The sequence below is a fragment of the Passer montanus genome, unplaced genomic scaffold, assembly GCF_014805655.1.
Source record: "Passer montanus isolate IOZ18808 unplaced genomic scaffold, ASM1480565v1 scaffold133, whole genome shotgun sequence".
Classification (NCBI taxonomy): domain Eukaryota; kingdom Metazoa; phylum Chordata; class Aves; order Passeriformes; family Passeridae; genus Passer; species Passer montanus.
The window spans coordinates 1,059,953-1,082,011 of record NW_024360166.1 but is presented as its reverse complement, the minus strand read 5'-3'; the positions used below and the strand labels follow the sequence as shown (position 1 = coordinate 1,082,011).

The 22,059-nt window shown below is 49.0% G+C and overlaps 1 protein-coding gene across 3 annotated transcripts in view; it reads left to right on the top strand.

Moving 5' to 3' along the window:
• SIL1 (SIL1 nucleotide exchange factor) overlaps positions 1-22,059 on the top strand; it is a 95,536-nt gene that overhangs the window by 52,691 nt on the left and 20,786 nt on the right. For all 3 annotated transcript variants that reach the window (XM_039699435.1, XM_039699436.1, XM_039699437.1), the window contains exons 4-7: positions 1,961-2,081; positions 3,114-3,210; positions 5,426-5,617; positions 10,088-10,209. In XM_039699435.1, coding sequence (XP_039555369.1) covers positions 1,961-2,081; positions 3,114-3,210; positions 5,426-5,617; positions 10,088-10,209 — 532 coding nt within the window. The remainder of the gene's footprint in view (positions 1-1,960; positions 2,082-3,113; positions 3,211-5,425; positions 5,618-10,087; positions 10,210-22,059) is intronic.

Below are 22,059 nucleotides of genomic sequence, written 5' to 3'. Positions count from 1 at the left end.
TTCCCTCCATGGGATTCCACCCACCTCCTTCCTCTCCCCTGGCAGGCCAGTGTGGCTGGATGCAGCTGGAGCTGTGCTGTGCTCCCTGTCAGAGGCCTTTCCTCAGAGCTGCCACAGCCACTGCTGGGGCTGCGATCTGGCTGCCCAGCGCTGGTGGCACGGCCAGGAAAGCTTTGGGCTTTGGGGGAGGCAGCCAGCTGGGCCCTGGCTCTGCCCCAGGCCTCGGTGTCTGCGAAAGAGGGGCTCGTCCTTTTGCCTCCTGTTCAGCACGCGATGGCATTTCATCCTACAGGAGCTTGGCCTGGAAGGGACCTTAAAGCTCACCTTGTTCCACCTCCCTGCTGTGGGCAGGGACATCTCCCACTGCAGCAGGTTAACATTGGCAGAGCCGTGTCCCAGCGGTGCCCGAGGCAGGAACAGCAGATGTGGTGTTGCCCTTTTCATGGAGATCCTACAAACTCCTTTCTGACCAGCACTCCACCACCAGCAAGGGGCAGGGATTTGTGATGGCACCAAATTCCTGCAGAGCCCAGCTTCTCAGCGTGGGAGGATGCTCCCATAGATAGACAGAGATGAAAGGTCTGTGCATCACAAGTTTAAGGAGCAGGAGGAGGTTGGGATCTGTCCATGAAAAGGATTCCAAGTGTGGAGGAGGCGCATCTAACCTGTCCTTCCCTAGTTTGGAATGGGGAGATAATCACACCTGTCCTCTCACATATCCAACCAATGCAACTTGCAGTGTACAGGACTGATGAAAAGAAAGAGAGTGTACCAGAAATGCAAACCCTCTTTTAAAAGGAGATGCTCCAAGATGTATTTCCCTGCATTATCTAAAAGCATTTATACCTATTGGATGACTACAGGCTTTGAAATGTTTCTGACTGGATTGTGACAAACATCCCAGCGTTACGCAGGATGCACCAGGTCCTTTGATCAGGGAAATGTCTCTTTGGTCTTGAACAGGGAGGGATCATTCCAGTTGTTCCCAAGACCAGAGCTTTTTGTCTGTGAGTACATGTATTTATTGTACAAAATAATTACCTTTGTCTTCACTTCCCTTTGGTAGGAGATGCTCCCTGTCTCCTGCAAGCTGTTACTCTATCTCAGGTATCTTTTTAGGTAAAAGGAAGAGAGAAAGGAAAGGCTGAATTGAGAATCCTCCTCAGGAGGGAGGAGGGTGAGCACGTGTGGTCTGTCTGTCCATCTGTGAGCAGCTCTGTGGTTGTTCAGCTGCAACTTCACTGTCCTACACAGGCAGGATTCCTGCATTAAGAGAAGAAGAATTGCCATCAAGAAGTAGCAACCAAATATTGCCTCCTCTTCACCCACTACTGGGCTGGCCATTGAGATGTGTTTGTGGTGAACTGGTGAAAAGCACTCTGAATTTTCTACCTTTTCTGCATTTAAAACCGAAGCTTAATGTATTCTGTGTATTTTTGTTGGCAGATAGTAGTCAACATAAATTCATTTTAATACAGTATTTCCACACCAGCACAGCCTTGATGTGCAGCATACCTGGCTGTACTCTGTGGAATGCTTTGATTTCCCTTTGGCAGCTGCATTTTATTCTGTCTGCCCCAATCAGCAACAATTCCCCTTTCTCCATGTAGCCGCCAAATCCACAGCTGGTGTGGAGTTTTAGTGCTCTCCTAGGACCTGGGCCAGAAGGGAGGAAGGATACAGTGTCTGCTGGGCTCATGGTTCCACCTCCACTGTGGATCAGAGCCAGCCTGGCAGCACAGGGACACCTTTGGTGGCTTGGGGTGGCACTTCTGGGAGGGAAAAGCAGCACTTTAGGGGTGCTGCTGGATGGGAGAGGGGTCAGTGGTGGACATTCCACTCCTCACTGTGTGGCACGGGGAGGAGCTACTCCCAAGGGGGAGCATGTGCCTTCAGCTCCCAGTCCCTCCCAAAGCTGGAGCAGTGCAGTACTCTGAAATAATGTGACTTTTGTTTGCAGGTCAGGCTGTTCCTGCAGGGTCACACGTGCGGCTGAACCTGCAGACAGGAGACAGAGAAGCCAAGCTGCCAGACAGAGAAAATGGGGAAAGTGACATGAGAGAAGAGAGAAGAAGGAAAAGGTACAAACATACCAGGTTTTGGGTTGGGTGGGCTGTGGTCTTCATGCCTTTAATTAGAGGCCAGGTTCTCTGGTACAGTCAAGACTGCCTCTTCCTGAGACTTCATTGCTGTGTTAGGAGCTCAGCAGTGCTGAAAGCAGAGCCCTGTCCTTTGGGTTCCCTTTGGGATGGCAGTAGAAGTGCCCTGAGTGCACATTTAGACCCAACTTCATGCTTCTCATGCAAAAACACCAAAATGAAATTTGCATTGTGGCTTCTCTGAATGACATTAAGTCCTTTGAAATATCTGCAGCAAGTGGTGTGAAGCTGCTTTTTGAGCCTGCTCCTTGGGATCAGCTGTGAGGGGCTGAGGGCTGGCGTGAGCCCAGTGCTGTGTCCCACTGGGAGCAGCCCCACAGGCTCACGTGCACAGCAGGCACTGCCAGAGTCCCTAGAGATCAGAGGTGCCCTGCAGCCACCTTTGCAAAGGTGCTTTAAATATCAGCTGGTGCTGACTTTCCCCATGGAACCCTTGGTTCACTTGCTCTGGGGAATTTCTTTCGTCACATCTGTGGGATTTCCCACTGCCACTTAAGTTTCCTGCCTTGCTTTGGTGGCATGGCTGCAGAGGCCACTGCAGTGAGAGTAGCCCCTTCACTCATTGGCAAGATGCTCTGAGGTCACCTGTTTCTTTTTGTACAATGTTTATAAACTGAAATCTCCAGATTGAAGCTTGTAGGCCCTCTGCAATAATTTAGTACCACAGGGGTCGTTCCTCTATTGTAGCACAAAATTCTGAATTATCAATTCATCAGCCTTTTTTATTGTGGTAGGAGTTGAGATTGTGGGTCAGCATAGCCCCTCATTTTCTGGGAGAGGTGTCAGGAAGCCCCACACAGAATCCAGCACTCATACCAATCTCTTCTTGAGTATGTTGGGTTTTTTCATTCCTTTCTTCCTGCCTTAGCCATTGCTAGAACGTCACAGTGAAAATAGAATAGAGGCAGTTGCTCACTCATAACATGTTCTGGTTTGTTTTTTTTCTTCTGCAAGGCTGGACACGGTTGGTGTTGATGCAAATTCATTCACATCCGAGGAGCTCAAAAAGGCCTTGGCTAAAATGAAGGAAAGTGAGAAGACAGAAAGGAAGGTAAGTGTCCCATTTCTAAAGCAATGCACATTGCAGGGATGTGAACACACCCAGTTTCACTATGCTGAAATACAGTGATTAAAATGATTGTTTGGAAAACAGTGTGCAAACTAATTTTTTGTTGAATATGGACCTAAAATACTTTACTGTCCTGTTTGTGGTATTGATCCCTGGCTTCTCTGTACGACTGTTAGATTCTGTGAATGGTTTGGGTTGGAAAGGATCTTAAAGCTGATCCAGTCCCACCCCTGCCATGTCAGGGACACTTTCCACTGTCTCGGGTTGCTCCAAGCCCCATTCAAGCTTGCCTTCAACACTTCCAGGGATCCAGGGGCAGCCACAGCTGCTCTGAACAATATAATTTATCTGTTTCACTGCAGCTCAATTCACAAAAATGTCTGCAGACCCCAAAGGAAACTGCACTGGAGCTGACAGTGTTTACGGAGCATATTTCCCTTTCACTACTCTCCTTCCTTTCGGTTCCCAGCCTTGTGCCCTGGATAGAAGAACCCAAGTGGCCATGGTGAAGCAGGGGCTGAAGTTTCCTTATACAAGCTCCAGGTTGTCCATTTAGTTACAGAACAACCCACAACCCGAAGTAAATAGGTGGGATGATGTGTGACTCATCAGGTGCATCACAGCCTCTTTCCCTTCTCCCTCTCAGCAGCATTTCCTTAACCCTCGCTCCTCCTGCTGCTTTGGTGTTGGCTCACTCAAATGAAAACTGAAAGTGGAGTCAAGGCTGTAAAGTTTTTATGTCACAGAAAGTCTTTTTCTTCCCTTATGTGGCAGCATGGCATGATTTCATTTGCTGGAGATTATTTCCATAGCAGCATTGCTGATTGATTGCAGGGCTGCTGAAAAGGGCTGCTGGAAATGAGGATCATTGAAATGCAAAAATTAGTGATACTCTATTAGGTGAAAATAAGCCATATTTTAAAACCCCCTGTTAGAATAGCTTTTGTCCCAGCAATGGGACTAAAAGCAGCTACATCTAATGGACCTAAAGTATTCCATTTGCAGTCACTCCTGCAGAGAGCAAATCCATCCTTGAAGGCTCTGTGTCAGAGGAAATGGAGTTACACTGAGCCCCTCTGTGCTCTGGCAGAGGCAGCTCGGGGAGGGGTGGGTTGGGTGTGGTAATTTATCATTCCATCGACTGCACCTCCATTGCTCACTTGGTTTTCCTCCAGCCCTCTCTGATCCCTCATGGGGAGTAGGACACGTGCAAACCCTCCAGCTGGGGCTCACTCTGCATATAAACACATCTTGGTATTTGTGACAAATCCCTTCCAAAAGGGGCTTTCTGCCTTGCTCCTGTCATTGGGGCAGCCCAGCTCGAGCCTGGCCTCTCTACTGCTTCTGTCCCCTGCAGCAGCAGGCTCTGTCCCCAGTGCTGATGTTCCTGCAGCTCTGGGGCTCTCTGAGGTCTCTGACAGATTCTTTCCTCCTCACCACATGTTTTGTGTCAGCGCTCTTGGTTCAGGGCAGCCCTTGGAGTGCTGTCACTGCAAGGGAGATGAGCTCTGGACAGGCTGTTTGCTAGCCAAGCCCCATGGTGCAGCACATCAGCTCCCCCCATCTTATCACTGCTCCTCCTGCCTCCCTTTCTGACAGCTTCTGTCCCCACACCTCTCCCTGGGAGATAGAGCCTTCCTGGAAGGTGCTCAATGCTTGGAATGGCAAAAGCATCTTTGTCTGTGTCTCCTTGGAGTCACTGGGCACTTTGGGCTGGATGGGACCTCTGGAGCTCTCCAGCCGCATGTCCAGTTCCAGAGAGGTTCAGCTGTAAGATCAGGGAGGTACCTCAGGGCTTTTTGCAGCCAGGTTTTGAGAAGATCCACTTGCAGGCAAACAGAGAACAGCAGTACTGCTGCCTGTGGGCTTGATATTGAGCTAGATGGAAATGGGGTGTAGAAATGGCACATAAATGCTGTAGAAATTTAGAAGTGGTGTACAAATGGTGTAGAGATGGAGAACTGGAGTACAGAGCCTTACTGCTCACTCATATTGTGGGTATCTCACAGCTAACTAGCCTCCTGGGCTTCTCAGAAAGACCCTCCAACCCTGTCCCTGCACCTCTGTTGCACAGCAATAAATCCATTGGCACAGACAGCCAGGTTCCCTTTGTGAATTTGGGGCTGGCATTCCTTTCTGTGTCTGTCTTGTCTCTATCTCCTATCTTCACATCTGGTTTCCTCCTTCTGTTTCCAAGGCCCGAGAGGAGGAGGTGAGGAAGAAGTTCCGGCCCATAGAACAACTGAAGGAGGAGTTTGAAAAGCTGAACATGAAGATAGAAACAGATTATGAAATTATGGTTAAATTAATCAGCAAATTCAACAGCTCTGCCTCCACGCTGGATGAAAAAGTCGCGGCGCTTTATGATCTTGAATATTATGTTCACCAGGTAACAAGAATGCCTCAGTAACTACCGTGTAAAATCCAGGGGATACGGTGTCATAAACGGGGTTTTATTTTTCTTATCGGTATCAGGTAATACAAATTGCTTAATTACCATAATCCTGGGACAATAACAGACAGCAGAGGACTAGTGCAGGCTTATTTTATATCCAGGCTGGAAATAATCATCGCCTGTGCCAGGAGCCAGCAGTATCCTAGTGGTTGCCTGATTTGTTGTCTGTTCTCAGGTTGGTTTTCTTATCCTCTCTTTTTCCTCTTTTATCTCCTTAATGTTACAAAATGGGGTTTTAGCTGCCATTTTTGGGTAAGGAGAGTGGTGGCTGATCAGAAAATAATTATTTTCTCTCTGCTTCCATGAAAAGCTGCCGTGGTTGATGGTAGGTGTCCTTACATCAGTTCACAGAGAATGCCTTTGTACCAGGGAAGGCGACAGCCACCCAAAACCCCCTATTTTGTCTTGGTGTGAGTAAGCAGTGGCAAGTAGAGCCTCGCTGTGCTAATTAGCTCTGTGTGAGGGTGAACATATTTCCTGGCATCTCGCTTCCTCGGGTTTGTGCTCACACTTTTCCTCCCTCTCTCTGATCTCTCTTGCTCTGCTTTCAGCTCACACATTCCTACCTCCCCTTGGATGCAGCTGCAGGCACAGAGGTCTGCTTCCCTGGGCTTGGTGCCTGCCTCGGTGCCACCCCTGGGAGGGTGTCTGGGCATCCAGCCTCTGCTCTACCGTGTGGGAAGGGACTTGGCCTCTCCCTCCCCAGTGACTGGGAGAGCCTGGAGTGCACTGGGAGAGTTTCCAGTGGCACTTTGTCATTTCAGAGGGTGAATGGGACAACTCTTGGGAGGTGCCAGTGCAAGCCCTTTCACTGGAACAGCACTTGTTGAACAAAATGTGGTATTTGGGGGGCAGGTAGCTGAGGTGTTGCTGCTGTGAGAGAGGAAGTCCATGTGCCAGCTGATAGAAGTGTTATTTCCAGGGCTCTTTGTCTTGAATTTCCACTCTGAATTGCCATTGTGGGCATGCCTCCTTGCTGTTTGTTCTCCCTGCTTTTGTGTCACTGACAGCATCTGTGTGACTCAGAGAATAACTGTGAACAATGGGCACCCAAAGAGCTTCATATTTGTACTCAGGGCTCATCTTGCCTGATTAAGGGTGCCAGAGCATCAGGCCATTATGCTAAAAAGCAACTCCCCGAATGCCCTGGGATGCCTTGGATTCCAGCATAACAGTCAGGACTATTCCAGCAGAAAATCCCTGCAGCACAGGATGGAGCAAACAATTTCAGAATGGCAGAGGAGCAGGGACTGGAGCATCAAAGGGAAGCACACGCAGTATCAAAGGGGTCAGAGAGAGGGAATGGCAGGAGGCTGGCGGGAGCACAGGGGCTCCTTTGTGCGCCGATCACAGTGCTGCTTTGTGCCCGTGCTGTCAGGGCAGATGGCTGGGCAGCACCTTCTCGTCAGGCAGGAAGCTGATAAGAAATATGACTTGTCTCTAAGCCAGCATGTCTTTTCCTCCTCTTTCTTCTTCCAGTCAGTTGAATGTGTCCAGAGCATTATCTCTGCTTGGGACTGACTTTAGCAGCACTGGCTTAATGTAATTACTGAACAGCAGCCAAAGGACGCTTGTGCCGCATAACCCTGGAAGGGCTGAACTGTCAGGACTCTGCAGAGAGTCACAGCCCTGCCGTGGGAGCAGGGTGTCCTTGCAGGTGTTGGTGGCCCAAGCCACAAGTGGGGCCACTTTGCTGGTCCCACCTTCCCCAGCCTCTATGAGAGCAGTACTGTGCAGTGGCTTTTCAGAACTGTTCAGCTCCCGGCCATCCTGCTGCTGCCTCTGGGGCACAGGATGCCCTGTGGAGTGGAAAACGCCATACCCTGGAGGACATGCAAGCAAAGGCTGCTCCCTGCTCTGTGCCATGGTCACCCCGGAGCAGTGGGTGTGGGGCAGCTCGTGCCTCGGGCACCCCATGGGAGCCGTGGCTGGTGCCCAGCCCGGGGAGATGCGCTCTCAAGTCTTGGAAGAGCCAGCCCAAGGGCTCTGCCTTTGCTCAGCTTTTGGTTGCCAGCTCTGGTTTGCTTCTCCTCAGCCACGATTCAGCTTGGCATGTTCGGGAGCCTATCTTGGAGAAGAAGTAGGAGGGTTTGGCTTGCTGGGTTATCTGTAACGCATAAAACCCAAATGCAAATGTGAAGAGGGCAGAGCGTAACTCATAAACAGCATTCACGGTGCTTGCACAGCAGTGTGTGGAGCCAAGACCCATTCTCAGGCATTGCAGGCTCTTTCTCTCAATTATTTACTCTGCTTATCTTCCCCCGTCCTCTGCTTTGACATGCTACACCATCTCTCTCTCTGCTAATTTCCTCTCCATCGCGTGCAGTTGACATGCTGCTTTCCCTCGCTCTTGTTTTCTAACATTTTCTCTCTCACCTTCCCTCCCTATTTTCTTTCTCCTCCAATTCAAACCTGCTTCCTGAATAACTGCTGTCATATTTGCTCTTCTCCCATCCCTCCCCTTGCCTGCTTTGCCTGTGTACTTTACTCAAGAGCTCTTTTGATCTTCGGTTTTTCTTCTGTGCCGATTTTAGTGGACTGAAGTGAGGTAGGAGCTGCTGCCTTGCAGCATCTGCTGCTCCCCAGAGAGGTTAATACCTTCAAGTTGTTAAGTTTGGGGATTTTGCTAGTTTTAGAACTGGAGCTCTCACGACAGACTCTGGTTAAAAAAGATAAACACATCTTCAGAATAAGCTTTACAGCACAATTTACATTCTGCTGTTGTGGTGTCTCACTGACGCTGGGGCAGCATGAAGGACTCTGATGCTGCTGAGGTTACAGCAGGGGCTGGTTTTACCACACCAGTTGGTGGATGCAAATTCCTGCCTGTCCGTACATTCCCTCTGGTGCAGAAGTCAATGTCCGATTCCAGCACTAAACCAGTTTTTACAGAGGCTCAATAATAAAAGGACCCACTGGCAGCTGAAATTGGGTTGCTGCATGGATTTCTTTGTGGATAAAGATGGGTCTGCAGAAGAATGAGAGAACTGGCAGGCCTGGTTTATAGGGACAGTTAAAAGAACAGCATCTGAAAGGATACAAAAGCTGCTGCAAATCCTGAATCAGCCCCAGCAGACCTGCAGATAGCAGCTTTGCAGAGGGACAGGTGGGCATTGTCCCACTGGGGAGCAGAGATGAGCTGGAGCTCCCCAGGTCCTGCTTTGGTTGGTAATGACAGACCCGTAGGACACAAAGCTTCTTCCTTCCCCTGGGTACCTGAAATATCTGACTTAGGACCAATTTTGATGAAGGTACATGGCTGAGATAAATATAACACTGAGCATGAAGTCATTGACTAGAAGAGTGTCCCACATGCCCTGCATGGCTTGTGGTCCTGTCCCACCCCATCAGGGGGTCAGCTTGCCCTGCTGATAACTCATTTTTATATTCTGTTTCCATCTGCCAACGATTGCTGTTGTGTCCCTGTCTTTCAGAGAGAAATGTTGAATTTCTAAACCTGATTTTTCTGTGCAGGCAGTTCTGAGCATTCATCAGATCCCCTTTTAAACTGGAAAAAAAATCATTGAATACCAAAATGCATCGATTTGACTTTGGACTGAATTTTGTACTTGAAGTAGTTTGTGCTGTTTCTCTAAATTTTGTCTGTGAGCACTTGGAGCCTTTTCTGATCTCCTCTCCAAGAGCAGATGCCCACTGGGACTGTGCTTGGCTAGCCCCTGATCCACTTAGAGCCAGAGGCTGATGAATCCCCACTAATCTGTAAACATTTCCCTAGTGGCAGTTAATCCATTGTTGTTTGCTAAAAGTCATTGTGGGGCTGCTCCCTGGGGGAGCTCCTGGCTGACCCCTCCAAGCAGGGACTGGCTTTTTCCTTCTTTGTCCATGGGAAGTTGTTGATGGAACTCATGGAGAACTCCCAGAACTGCCCATGCTCCTCACTCCCATGCCCCCTTTGCACCCTGTTGGTGCTGACAGGCTCCTAAACATCTCTGACTCCTGGTGCTACAATTACAGCATCAATTAATTAACTTCATTTGCAAAACATGCAGTTCCCTGGGTCCCTAGTAAAGGCCTGCTCAGGGGAGAGCAAAGAGCTGGAGTTTTTTGACATCAGCAGATATATCAAGTTTTTGACACCACCTGAATTACCAAAATATGTGTCAAGAGCAGTTTTGATAGCTATAATCAAAGTGTTTGAGTTTCTAGCAATGCCTTCTGAGTGTGACAATGTCCTCCCACGAGGACACTGTGCCTGTGCAGCCGTGACATCGCCGCTCATGGGCAGGGCTGTGCCAAGCTCAGCCACAGCCATTCCCTCGGAATGTTTAATTCCTTATAAAACTCCCTGCCGGTCAGAGCAGGAGGGAAGGGATGCTGTGGGTGTGAAGGGAGGTGTTCTCCAGAGGATGGGGCTTTGTGCTGATGGAAGCTGCTCTCTCCCAGGTGGACAATGCCAAGGATTTCCTGTCCATGGGTGGGCTCCAGCTGGTGATCGAGGGGCTGAACAGCAGTGAGGCCTCACTGAAGGAACACGCTGCCTTCGTCCTGGGAGCTGCCCTGTCCAGGTGAGACCTGCCCTCAGCTGGGCTCTGCCTCTCTTCACCTGCTTTGGTTTATTTCTGATAGCAGAGACCAAAAGCTGTGTTGTGACACACCACAAAATTGTCTCGTCCCCTTCCTAGCCCTTGCAACACCCATTTCCCCTTCTCTTCATTGTGTCCTTATCTTGCTCATTGGACATATCCAGAAGTAATATGGTGTCAAATCTGTGATTGTTTCTTAGTTTCCCTGGGCTCCCTGTTTCTACAAAGTCCAAGGGGGGAAAAATTCTCTTTCTCTCCCATTGACAGCCCTCTCTGGAGGAAGATGTGGTGGAGGGTACAGTTACAAGCACCTCAGTGAGCACCTTTGTCCTTCCTCATCCTTGCTCCTGGACTGCTTGAGGATGGCAAGGTGCTGATTTGAGCAGCTCCCGTGGTTTTAGAGAGAGATTTGGGCCCCATGACACGTGTCTCTGACATCAAAGGGGTGTTGATTAGATGTGGGGTCAGGAATAAGTGTCAGCAGCCAGAATCCAGAGGAGACTGGCCTGCAGGATGTTTGAGGTTCAAGGGAAGGAGCCTGCTCTGTGTCATGCTGGGGCATCATGTGTAGTGCTGCAGGAGGTATCCTATGGGCTCCATGGGTTTTCTTCGTGTCCCCTTTTTCATTTTTGAGTTTTGGGGCTTTGCGGGGGTGTGTTGCTCATTCAGAGCTGCAGAGGCTTTAGAAATGCATTGGATGGACTCAAACTTCAGGATCAGAAGTGCAGAGTGAAAATTGAAGGTCAGGACTGTTTTATCTGCATATTTCTACACCTAAAAATACAGTCACCTTCTCCAGCATCATAAATTATTTATGGCTTAGTCTAACACATGGTCCACAGACCTGCATTTACTTGGCAATCTCATATGCAAAGGAGTTGGCCCTCAGAGTGTGTGGAGTGATGGGCTTCGTGGACAGGAGCAGGTACCCAGGTTCATACCAGGAAAGGATCCAGCTTTTAGTCTGAAACAGAGCCTGACTTAGGGATGACAGGAAGATGCATCAGAAAAAAACCTGCTCTTCATATTCTAGTATATCTCAGTCTCTGAAACAATACTGGAGTGGTTTGCTCGGGTTCTTTATGTAGACTCTTTCTACATACAGAGAAGATCATGCAGAGGGTCTGGAAACATTTTCAGGTAAGTTGTGAAATGGCAGGGGCTGTTAAAGAGCTTATTTCCAGGTGTACCTGCCATGACATGGTCAGGAGTCTAAAAATTCATTGTCTCATGGTACCTGACAGTGTAGCAGTGGCCACAAGAGTCACACTTTTGTGTAGTATTTCTCACTCAAGTGCAAAAATCTTCTTTGGAGAGAGCCTCTCCTCTGATATGACAACATGAAACTGCTGCTTTGCAAACTTGTGGACCTTTTTTCTTTGAAGGACATTCTGGCAGATGGTAATTTGGAGTGATTTGGATGATACATTGTCTGAGAGCTCTGCTCCAAAATGTGAGGGATATTATGCCTTGGTTTGAGTTGCTTTTTCTCCCCTTGCCATGTTTAAGCTTTCTCAGTAGACACCTACATGCCAACTCGTCTGCTGTGTGCTCACTTACTTAATTCGTTTGTTCATACATTTTCTCAGCTTACTCCATGCTCTAGTTAAACTGTTGGGGGCGTTTCAGGTACTTCACACAGCATTTTGTGTTTTTTCTGAGGGCTTGTTTTTTATTTCCTTCCCTCACGGTTGTTCCTGGGAACCTTAGAGAGGTGGTAGGTGTTTGCAGTAAATTCCCAGAGGTGTCACAGCTCGCTGGGCTGCAGGGACATGATCTGCTCTGTGCTTGTGTGCCTGGGGCTGGTGTCAGATCCTGTGCTGGATGCTGAGCCTGGGAAGAGGCAATGGTCTGCTGCTCACCAAATGGGTCTGTGGCCACCTCCCAGGTCTCTTCAGCCAGGCTGGCTCAGGCCAGTGGTTTCAAGCCAGGCAAACATTCCCAGAGGGAAATCGGGGCATGATGATAGTAGCTCCAGAGCCTGGCACAGGAGGTCAGTAACTCCTGGCACATCTCAGTCTGGATGAGGGAGTTTGGCCTTGTCTGTAGACAAGTGTTTAACACAGGAGGGAAACCACTGGACACAGAGCAATTCCAGATGTGCCTGGGTCACATCCAGAACTTTTCAGCTCTCAGAAATACCCAGATCTCCAGATATGCACTGTCCTTAACTCTGCTCATAGTGAAACAGGTAAGGAATGGAACAAGCAGCTGCAGCACCCAGGTCCTGCCAGGACCTGGCTCAGAGCTCTGGCTGTGCTGGAAGCCCATTGGAATAAAAGGGTTTTCCAGGGGATCAGCATCCTGAGGCAACAGGCCAGGGGCTGGCCAAGACTTGGATCAGCAAAGGCAGCAGGAGGAGAAGGCACAACAGGGCCAGCTCAGGATTTCTCCTTCCTGATATTGCTCCTGTTTATTTGGCTTAAAGCAGATTTGAAAAGCAGCCATAGCACAGCATGACTGGGACCTCAGGGCACAGAGTCCCAGGTCCAGCTGCCAGGGTCTGACCTCCTGGCATCCATCTGCCTCTGGGAGCCTCTGCCACAGGAGAGGCAGATTTCTTCACCTGACAGGGCAGAAATCAAGGTTTCATCTCATGTTTTTCTTATATGTCCTTCACTTCAGGCATTTGGGTTTTAATTGCTGAGTCTGTGACCAAATCAAACATCGTTCCATCTGGAGGAGTTCTCTGAGCAGTGCCCTTATTGCAAGTCTAAAACCTCATCACACTCTTACTGTTTTTAAGCCTTTAACAAAATGTTTTTCCATTCAGCAGTTTGCAAAAGTAAACTTCATTTGAACAATCCTCAAGTGCTCTGATTGCAAATAAAAGTTAAATGCACTAACAAAAATAATTGCTAGGCATGTGGGGTTGTACATTTAGGTATCCATAATTCACTAACAGTATATGCCAATACACAGCATTATCTGGATTTCCAGTGATTGCATTAGCATAAAAGCATGTTAGAATTTATTCTGTGGTACTAACATTTAAATATATATAAGTATGAAATATTAAGATCCAGCATTTTGGAGGCAAGTGAAACTACTGTCTGTAAAATGTTCCTGCATATTTTGAAGGTACACTCCAGTATCTTCGCATGACAATCAGCATTCGCACCATTGGGTCCAAACATTACAAAAATGTCAATGTTTTATGCAAAGAGGAGCTATATTAAGCTAAAAAAGATTGCTGATGAGAGAAGTGTCTTCTGATGTCCTCTGAGCTATTTACAGGCAGCATCTTCCTTTGTTCGTGGCACAGCCAGGCCTCTGTGCAATCTGTATCTCCATGTTTCACAAGACTGGAAATGTTAGCCAGAAAGGATTATGCTTTTGATTAAAACCTCCATTTTTGAAAATTTTACCTACAGGAAACGTTTTTCCACACCAATGATTTGAGCATTTTTGTATTTTGTAATAAAAGGATTTTTGTAATCCGTTTAGAATGAGAATAATAATTTATGTTGAATGCCTTCTTGAAGCTTTATCCCAAACACTCCCCATGTGTTTAGGGATGAGGTGGAGGTGAGGATAGAGAGAAGTTAAGCTGTGGGACCTCCAAGGCAAAGGGAAGCAGTTTGTATTTCATGGGGACAAGGCAGAAGGTCTTACAAGGTGAGATTTTGGCTTGCCCAGAGTGGGGAAGTGGGAGGGCAGCCACTTGTGCAGCTGCAGTGAGAGACTCATGGCATTTTGGCCAGACCTTTAAAAACCCACCCCATGGGGTGTCCAGGGACAAGGATGTCCCACTGGTGGTCCGAGCTGACATCTGCCATGTGTCCTAGAAGGGCATGGGACAGTCCCAGCACAGCCTCTGCCCACAAGCCCAGCACTGCTGGGCTCTCACTGTTCCCTTTTGGCCCTGAGTGCTAAAATAATGCCACAGGGCTTGGTAAAGGCTTGGGAGTAAACTCATCACTGGTGAGAATTGAAGCATGATCCTGTAGCCACATACAAGTTTTCCATGGATTGTCTTAGCTGTTTCCCAGAGATTAAACCCCTTAAAGCATGACCATGTGAATCCTGAATACCCCATTCACCATTATTTGTATTACCCAGCTCCAAGGCTTGTTGAGAGCTTGCCCCACTCTGGTAAAGCCTAGAGAGGCACAAAACATGTGTTTGTTTCTCAAAAGAAGCCTCAGAGAAGCTCCTTGAGTGATGGGCTCTGTTTCCTCCTGCTGTGCCAACAGAGCTCAGCATTGTGGGGTCCACCTGGTTTTGGTTCTGCTTTTCCATTGTTTTTTCTGAGGGAAGAGGGATGTGGGAATGCAGTCTCCTTGCTCTGTCCAGCAGTCCCCTGGTGGTGTCCATTCTCCCAGAGCACAAGACTTCCTTGCTCTGTTGGAGAAGCAGCAGCAGCTCCTCCAGGACACCTTAAATTCCACCAGATTTAAGGGGTTTGAGTTAGGTCCAGCTGTGCACTGAAACTGGTTGGTGCTCGCTGGTGTTAAATAACACAGAGGCCCAAGCAATAAACCCAGGAAAAGTAAAATTAAAGACCTTGCTTCGATGCTGTCTTGTAAGGACATAAGAATTTCTGTGCAGAGAAATAAATCTGGTTAGCTTAACAAGCACTGTCCCTACCCATTTATTTCCAATCCATCTTCATCCCTTCCTCTTCCAGCTTCTACTTTTACATCCTGCAGTATTTGCCCATCTCTTTATCCACTTTCCCTGATTTTTTTCAATGGCCCTGTTTGCCCACACCATGTGTTTGCCATCTCCCAGCTGCAGTAATTCCAGCTCCACTCCTTGACTGCTTATAATTTCTTGCTTTTTAGATTGTCTCCTCTATTTTTATTCGAACTCCTGACTTGTGTGAAGTTATCAGCCTCACTGCACTTAATTTCAAATTAATTTGATTGGGTCACCTCAATTTTTTTCTGTAATGATAATGAACTCAACCTATTTAGCCTTTTCCCATTATGAATAACCTTAACAAAAACTGCAGTGCAGTATAAATGGGTGTTTCATCATTGTGGTTAATTACACAGAAGAATAAATCCCTAAACATTTTTCAGCCTTTGAAATCTAACAAGGAAGTGTAATTAACAATTAAAGAGTAAACTGCCATCCTTGTGCTCTCAGGAAGGCAAGGAGGGAAAAGTCTAGAATCCAAGGTTTGCTCCTGGGTTTCTGGGGAGAAATGTTTGGGGCAAATGCTGATGGCTGGAAGTGGCAGAGAGTGGGGTCAGGTCCTTGTCTCATACCAGGTGTGTTTTCTCCAGGTGCCTGTGGCTGCTGGAGAGGGAACAAGGTAGGATGGACACCTTGGACTCAGCCCGAGGGACTGGGCTTAGTCTGAGGAAATTCTGGAGGGAATTCTGGAGGGAGTTCTCTGGGTTGGGCTGGTGCGTTGAGAGGACACAGAGGACAAGCAGTGAGGATGAAATGGGTGTTTGGCCTCACATCCCTTGTGGGCAGTGAGCTCCCATACACTCCCCCAGCACTGGACTCCACTGGCTTCTCCCACGTACTTGGGGCTCAGGCAGGTGGCCGTGTCCTCCTGAGTCCTTCACACAGCAGTGAGTGCTCCCAGAGCCTGCAGGGCCTCCTCAGTCCATGGCTTCTGGTGTTCTAAGAGCTGTGGGAGGTGTTCTGCCCTGCAAACACAGCCCCACAGAACAGCCAGTGGTGCCCAGGGCTGTGACAAGCATGGGGAGCACCAGGAAGCTGCTCCAGCAGAGCTTCAGTAGGGAGGGACTCATCACAGCTCATGCATTATATAAAACATGTTGTTTCTGTCTCATTGTGTTTAGTAAATGCTCTCTGCTGAAGCCTTTGAGTTATTGTGGTGGTTTCCATTTAAAATACATGTTCAGGCTCGTTACCTAATCACTTTCTGCCAAAAAAACCAGCCCAAACTTGCTGTTTCTGAGTGCAGACGTGGTTCTGTAGCTGGACACAACATGTATTCCTCTGTCTCTTCAGCCACTATTTATTCATCCTTCTTGCTGTCTACAATTCCCGGGCAGGAGGGTGGAGCCAGGCAGGGGTTGGTCTCTTCCCTCAAACAACAGGACATGAGAAAACAACCTCAGGTTCTGCCAGGGGAGGTTTAGATTAGGGAAGTTTTTTTTCACTGAAAAGGTTGTGAAGTACTGGAGCAGCCCTGGAGGGGTTGAAAAGCTGTGCAGATTTGGCACTTAGGGACGTGGTTTAGCAGTGAACATGGTGGTGTGAGATTAATGGTTGGCCTTGATGATCTTGGATGTCTTTTCCAGCCTAAATGATTCTGTGATCCTGTTTTCTGTTTATCGTTTTTACTACAGCCTGTACACTCTGCTAATGCCTTTACAGGCTTCAGAGATTTTCCTCCCTAACCACCTACATTATTTTCCTGACCTGCTGTGACTTTCCCAGGTCTTGGCATGTTCTCTGCATTCCCTCCAAGCAATAGGTGTAGAACACTCACCAAGAGGGGGCACCTGCATCTGCTCTTTGCTCAGGGTGTGCAGGAGGCTGTGGCAGCCCATTGTGGTGTGTTTCAGAAGGGAGCTTGAAAAAGGGCATTGAGTGGAAGAAAGAAGGGAAGAATGGGAGACTGGGAGATGAACAACAGGAGTGGGAAATGCAGGATCCAGCCTCAGTGAGGACCTGCTCCCAGCAGGGTTTGGGATGGACAGCATTGACTCTTATGATTGCAGCCATTGTTTGAGACCCTCTGGGAGGATGCAGATCCCATCTCTTCCTCTGCAGGTCCTGCTGTCTGCACCCTCCTACCCACTCCTGATGGTGGTTTTTGTTGGATTTCATTGCCAGCTGGCGGAACTGGGCTGTCAGAGGGATGTTGGGGGTTGCCCTTGCCTCTTGTGGCTTCTCTTCTGGATTTATTTTTCTCCCCTACTCCTCTTCTTCTGCTGAGGAGAGGGCAGCAGAGCTTTCACAGGAGGCAAAATAACACAGAACAGCAACTGCAGGCTCCCATGGCATCCAAGAATGGCCCTTGGCTGTCGTGGCTGAAGAGGGCTCAACCTCATTTCCAGCCTGGCATCTTCCAGCCTACCTGTTCTCTTAATACAGTGCTTTGATAAGTTTTCTCTCATCTGTCTATTCATGTGCTTAAAGATTCATTGAAACAGGTGATTATTCATCCATGCAGACAGCTCCTCAGGCCTTCCACCAGATTGCTGCCAACCTTAGCTGCTTCGAGGCTCTCCAGGTGTTTGCACGGGATGATGAGAGAAAACAACAGCTTACTGGAAATTATCTCTTTCTGAAGAACCTCCTCATCACTGTTAACTACTTGATCTGCCCTCAGGTGCTGACATTCTCTGTCTTCTGAGCTGGGTTTTGATGCCTTTTTGTATTAGATGATCTTTTTTTCTGTTTGTAAGGAGATGTCCAGCAGAGGCCCTCAGAGCAGCCTGGCATGTTTTGGGAGGGGATGACTCCGTGGCAGCTGTGCAGCCCTCTGAGCCTTGCTCAGGGCAGCTGTCTGTGGCCACCTGATGTCCCTGTGAAGCTGGGCCAGTGGCAGCCCCTCCCTGAGGGCAGCTGGGGTCCCCACACGAGCTGAGGAAGGCTCTCGCAGCCGCTTCCCACTGGCCCCTCAGTGCCACTGCGTGAGCCCTGAATAGATTTGAAAACTAATTTGCTGCTCAGAGCATCAATAGATGTACGTCACTTGTCCTTTCTGCTGCATTTAATGAGTTTCCAAGGTACTGCAGCCAGTTCCAGAAGGATGCCATCAAAGGATCTTGGCTTCCATCAGAATCCTTGTGCCCCTCAGCGCTCTGCACTTCTCATGTCTCACATGTCTCTTATGAATTCAACGCAGAGCACATCGTATAATTTCTTGCAAACATCCTTTCCAGACTGTCTCTCCTTTTTTCCTGAATGCCTTGAACACAGGGGATGGGACAGAGGAAGGGCTTTTCCTGCAGTGAGGTGGTGCTAGCTGGAGCCCAGGCAAAATGTGGGTCATGCTGAACGTCCTGTGACTGCTGCTCCCCACAGTCATGACTCCTTCAGTTATTCCCTCCCGGGGCTCACCATAACTGTTCCCTTCTTTTAATCATCCTGAAGCTGGCTTTGGGCATCCCAGCCTCAGCTGTCACCATGTGGGACAACACCTCCATGTGGGTGAGGAGGGAGGGGATGTGCTGGTGCTGCCAGACTGACAGCCAGGGGACAATGGGGGCACAGCCCTGCAGTGCCAGTTCCAAGGGACAGGTCATTAATCCTTAGCTGCATCTGCTGAGATCAATAATTAGGTCTGTTGATCCCCCAGATCAACATGGGAATTGCCTTATTGAAGTGGACATGCAGGCCTGGCTGACTGGAAAGGCCCGTGCGGGATTGCAGAGGAAGGAACACAAAACCCAGGTGCTAACAGTGTGCTGCCATGTAAATGAGGCTTCCCGAAGCCTTGAGCAGCTCAAATCTGCTATACACGCTGAACCACAAGGGTTCTTGGGTCTTATCTATTTCTGTCACTGCAACAGGGAGGGTTGGAGAGGGTTTCTGGGTGCTGGTCCATGCCTGGTGCAGCAGGGTGGCTGCTGCCAGCATCCCTCTGCTTGGAGGCTGCACATGGGAGCCTGTGTGAGCTCCTCTGCATGTTCCTCCTCTCCTTCTGGAAGCAGATTGTGTTATATTTCCATACATACTTTGTCATAAAAGCCCCTAAATATTATTTTAGTTTGTTTGCATGTCTTGCAATGAGCAGGAACTCACCTGAGTTGTTTTCCAAATTAATACCCCGCTGCTTTTACTTAACAAGGTGTTTTTCCAAGCTGAGAACAGTAACAACTCTGAGATTTCCTTTTTAAAAATGCATTTTCTTCTCAGGTACTTCATATTGAAATCTGTCTTAATTTCAGTTCAGCTAGTGTGTGAAAACACACAGTGTGGCATTATTAGTCCCTGAAGGAATAAAGACAGATGGAGCCCAAAATGGAATTGGCTTTATGATTAATTGAAACCTTCAAGAGTGCAGTGGAGTCAGGGCTTGGCCCTACCCTGGCAGCACCTAGGGATCAATTCAGGGCATGAAGAGCTCAGGGGGAGACATACAGATGTCACCTGGCAGAGCCAGCCCCGAGCTGTCCCCTCCCAGTGGGACCTGTGGCTGGAGGAGGGCAGGGTGGCCCAGGTGTGGGTCAGAGGAAGGGGGGGATGGTGGCATGTTGGGGTCCTTGTGTGGATGATGTACTTGTGTAACAAGCTGCTGTTTCTGCCTCAAGCCTCCCACAGCTGGGCATGATGGCTCCTGTGTCCCTGCACAGAGAGCTGAGCAGGGAGCAGGGGAACGTTTTGAGGCATGCTCAGAAAAACTTGGGAATGTGGAGCAATGGGAGTGGCATGGGGATTTGGGCTCTGCTCTGGGTTCCTGCTCCATGTGTGACCTGCACAGTTTCCTCAGGTTTCCCATCCTTGCCTGTGAGAGGGAAGAGAATAATGAAGAAACACCAGGCAGTGTTAGTGTGGTGGCTTCAGCCTTAGAGGACATTTCTGGGGTCTGTAGCCACTGACATGTACAGCATTTTCTGCTGGATAGGAGGAGGAAAAGGTGTTGCAGAAAGGAGGGTTCTCCATCATGTTTTGGGAGTCAGTCCTCCCTGTGTACACTGGCTTTACTGCTCATGGTGGTGCTTTCATGGTCAGCAAGTCCTGAGCAGCTCTGGAGCTGGAGAGATGCAGCAAGTGAAGGCAAAGTTGCTTTGCAAAGGAAGACTGAGATCTGTTCTGGAGCTATGTCAGCACTTCTGTTTGGGGAGGGCATGAAGGGGGTGGGCAATTGTGGCATTCACAGTCTCTGAAAAAATCCCTTTGCCCAGGATGTTTCTCCTGGGAAGCTGAGAAGCCTCAGAGAAAAGGAAAACAATTCTTATCTCATTTGTTTCTCCTGTGTTGTGCTCATCTGGAATGTGTTTGGAGATTGTTCACCCACAGGTGGTTGTTTCATTGGATTCTGGTGTGAGTTGTTTTGACTCTTTGGCCAATCAGTGCCAAGCTGTGCTGGGACTCTGGAGAGAGTCACAAGTTTTCATTATTATCTTTTTAGCATTCAGTAAGTATCCTTTCTGTATTCTTTAGTATAGTATTCTTTAATATAATGTAGTATAATAAGGTAATAAATTAGCCTTCTGAGAACATGGAGTCAGATGCATCGTTCCTCCCTGCCATGGGGACGCCTGCAAATACAAGGCAAGGGCAGTGGTGGCAGCTCCAGGGGATTCCCAGTTTCCCACCTGGTGCTCACTACTGGTCTGGCCTCTGTGCACAGGCTGTGCTGCCATGGCCCACGTGCCAAAGAGGCCTGTGGGTGCCTTCCCCTGAGGCAGCTGAATGGAGCTGACAATAATTTAAGGAAGGATTTGGCATGGGAAGTTGAAATTGGCTGTGGAGATGATGGTTTAAGGTGTGGACGTGGCTGGTGGCCCACAGCTGTGTGTGCTCGGCAGGTGTGTGTGCACTGAACTGGTTTTGCTGGGACAAACTGGTAAACAAACTGCATCCATGGGGCCATCAACTGGGAAGAAGGTACAGGGTGCATCTACAAAATGCAGCCAGGACAGTCTTTTCACAGGCACCAGCACCCCTTCCTGTGGAGCAGCAGCAGCCCTCCCAGTTAAGAAGGTGACTAGGACCTTGCTAATTGTCCTGATGAGTCAGAGCACTGCTGGAAATGAGCTGATCCTGCAGATCTGTGGGGAGCTAAGATAACTCCTGGGACATCTTACCCAGCACCTCACCAAACATCCATGTTCGCTCACTCCAACAAGTGCAGTTTGGTTTTTGTTATCCCTGAGCCCCCCGGGATGGCAGCAGGTTTCCTGAGGTGAGTTTTGTACAGGGAGGAAGTCTCTGTAGCTGAGCTCTCTCTGAAGGAGCTGGCCAGAAGTCGTGGAGAGATACTATGAGGCTGCTGTGGATTTTCTTTTCTTTCCCTGGGGACTCTGGGGATTGCAGATTGGCGGATTGTGGATTAGCGGATCAGGAATTAGAAATGCTTTTTTCTTTCTTATGTTACACTCTAATGAACTGACAAATTTAATTTCTTTAAATCCAGCTATTTCAGCTGGAATTTGCGAAATCGTCTTCTGTCTCTTCTGGTACCTTGAGAATGGCTGAATCCTGATCTCTCTGGGGTCCCATCATCCACATTCATTTCTTTGTCTTTAGCCTGTGGCTGTTCCAGAACTACAGAGTGCTCTCCAAGAAGAACCCATCCCTCATGGGTGGTTGCAGAGTGTCTGGGCACTGCTTGGCGCTGTGGCTGTCTGCAGCCACATCTGCCTGTGCCAGTGCAGGGAGGGGAGCTCAGCCCAGGGAGCAGGGCTGGCACCAGCCTGGGGGCTCTAGCTCAGGTGTCTCTACCAGGCAGACGCCCTGTCAAGCCCTGTGTCTCTGCTGAGTGCTCTCCATAGCACAGCACAGAGTGTTTGCCCAGCTCCAGGTGCGAGGTGTGCTTGGCTTACATCTGGAATCAGAATATCTTGAGTTTAAGGGATTCACTGGGATCATCCAGTCCAGCTCCTGGCCCTGCCCAGACCTCCCAACAATCCCCCTGTGCATCCCTGGCTGTCCAAAGGCTCCTGGAGCTCTGGCAGCCTCGGGCCATGCCCATTCCCTGGGGAGCCTGGGCAGTGCCAGCACCCTCTGGGGAAGAACCTTTCACTGGTGTCCATCCCAAAGCTCCCGTGCAGCCGCTGCCTCCTTCCCTGAGCTCTGCCCTGGGCTCCTCTGCTGCAGCTGAACCAGCCCAGTGCCCTCAGTCCTCCTTGGGTGGCTCCTCCAGAGTCTTCCCAGCCCCAGCCCCTCCTTCAGGCACTCTGGAACAGTTTGAGATCTCTCTGATATTATGGCACCCAAAACTGT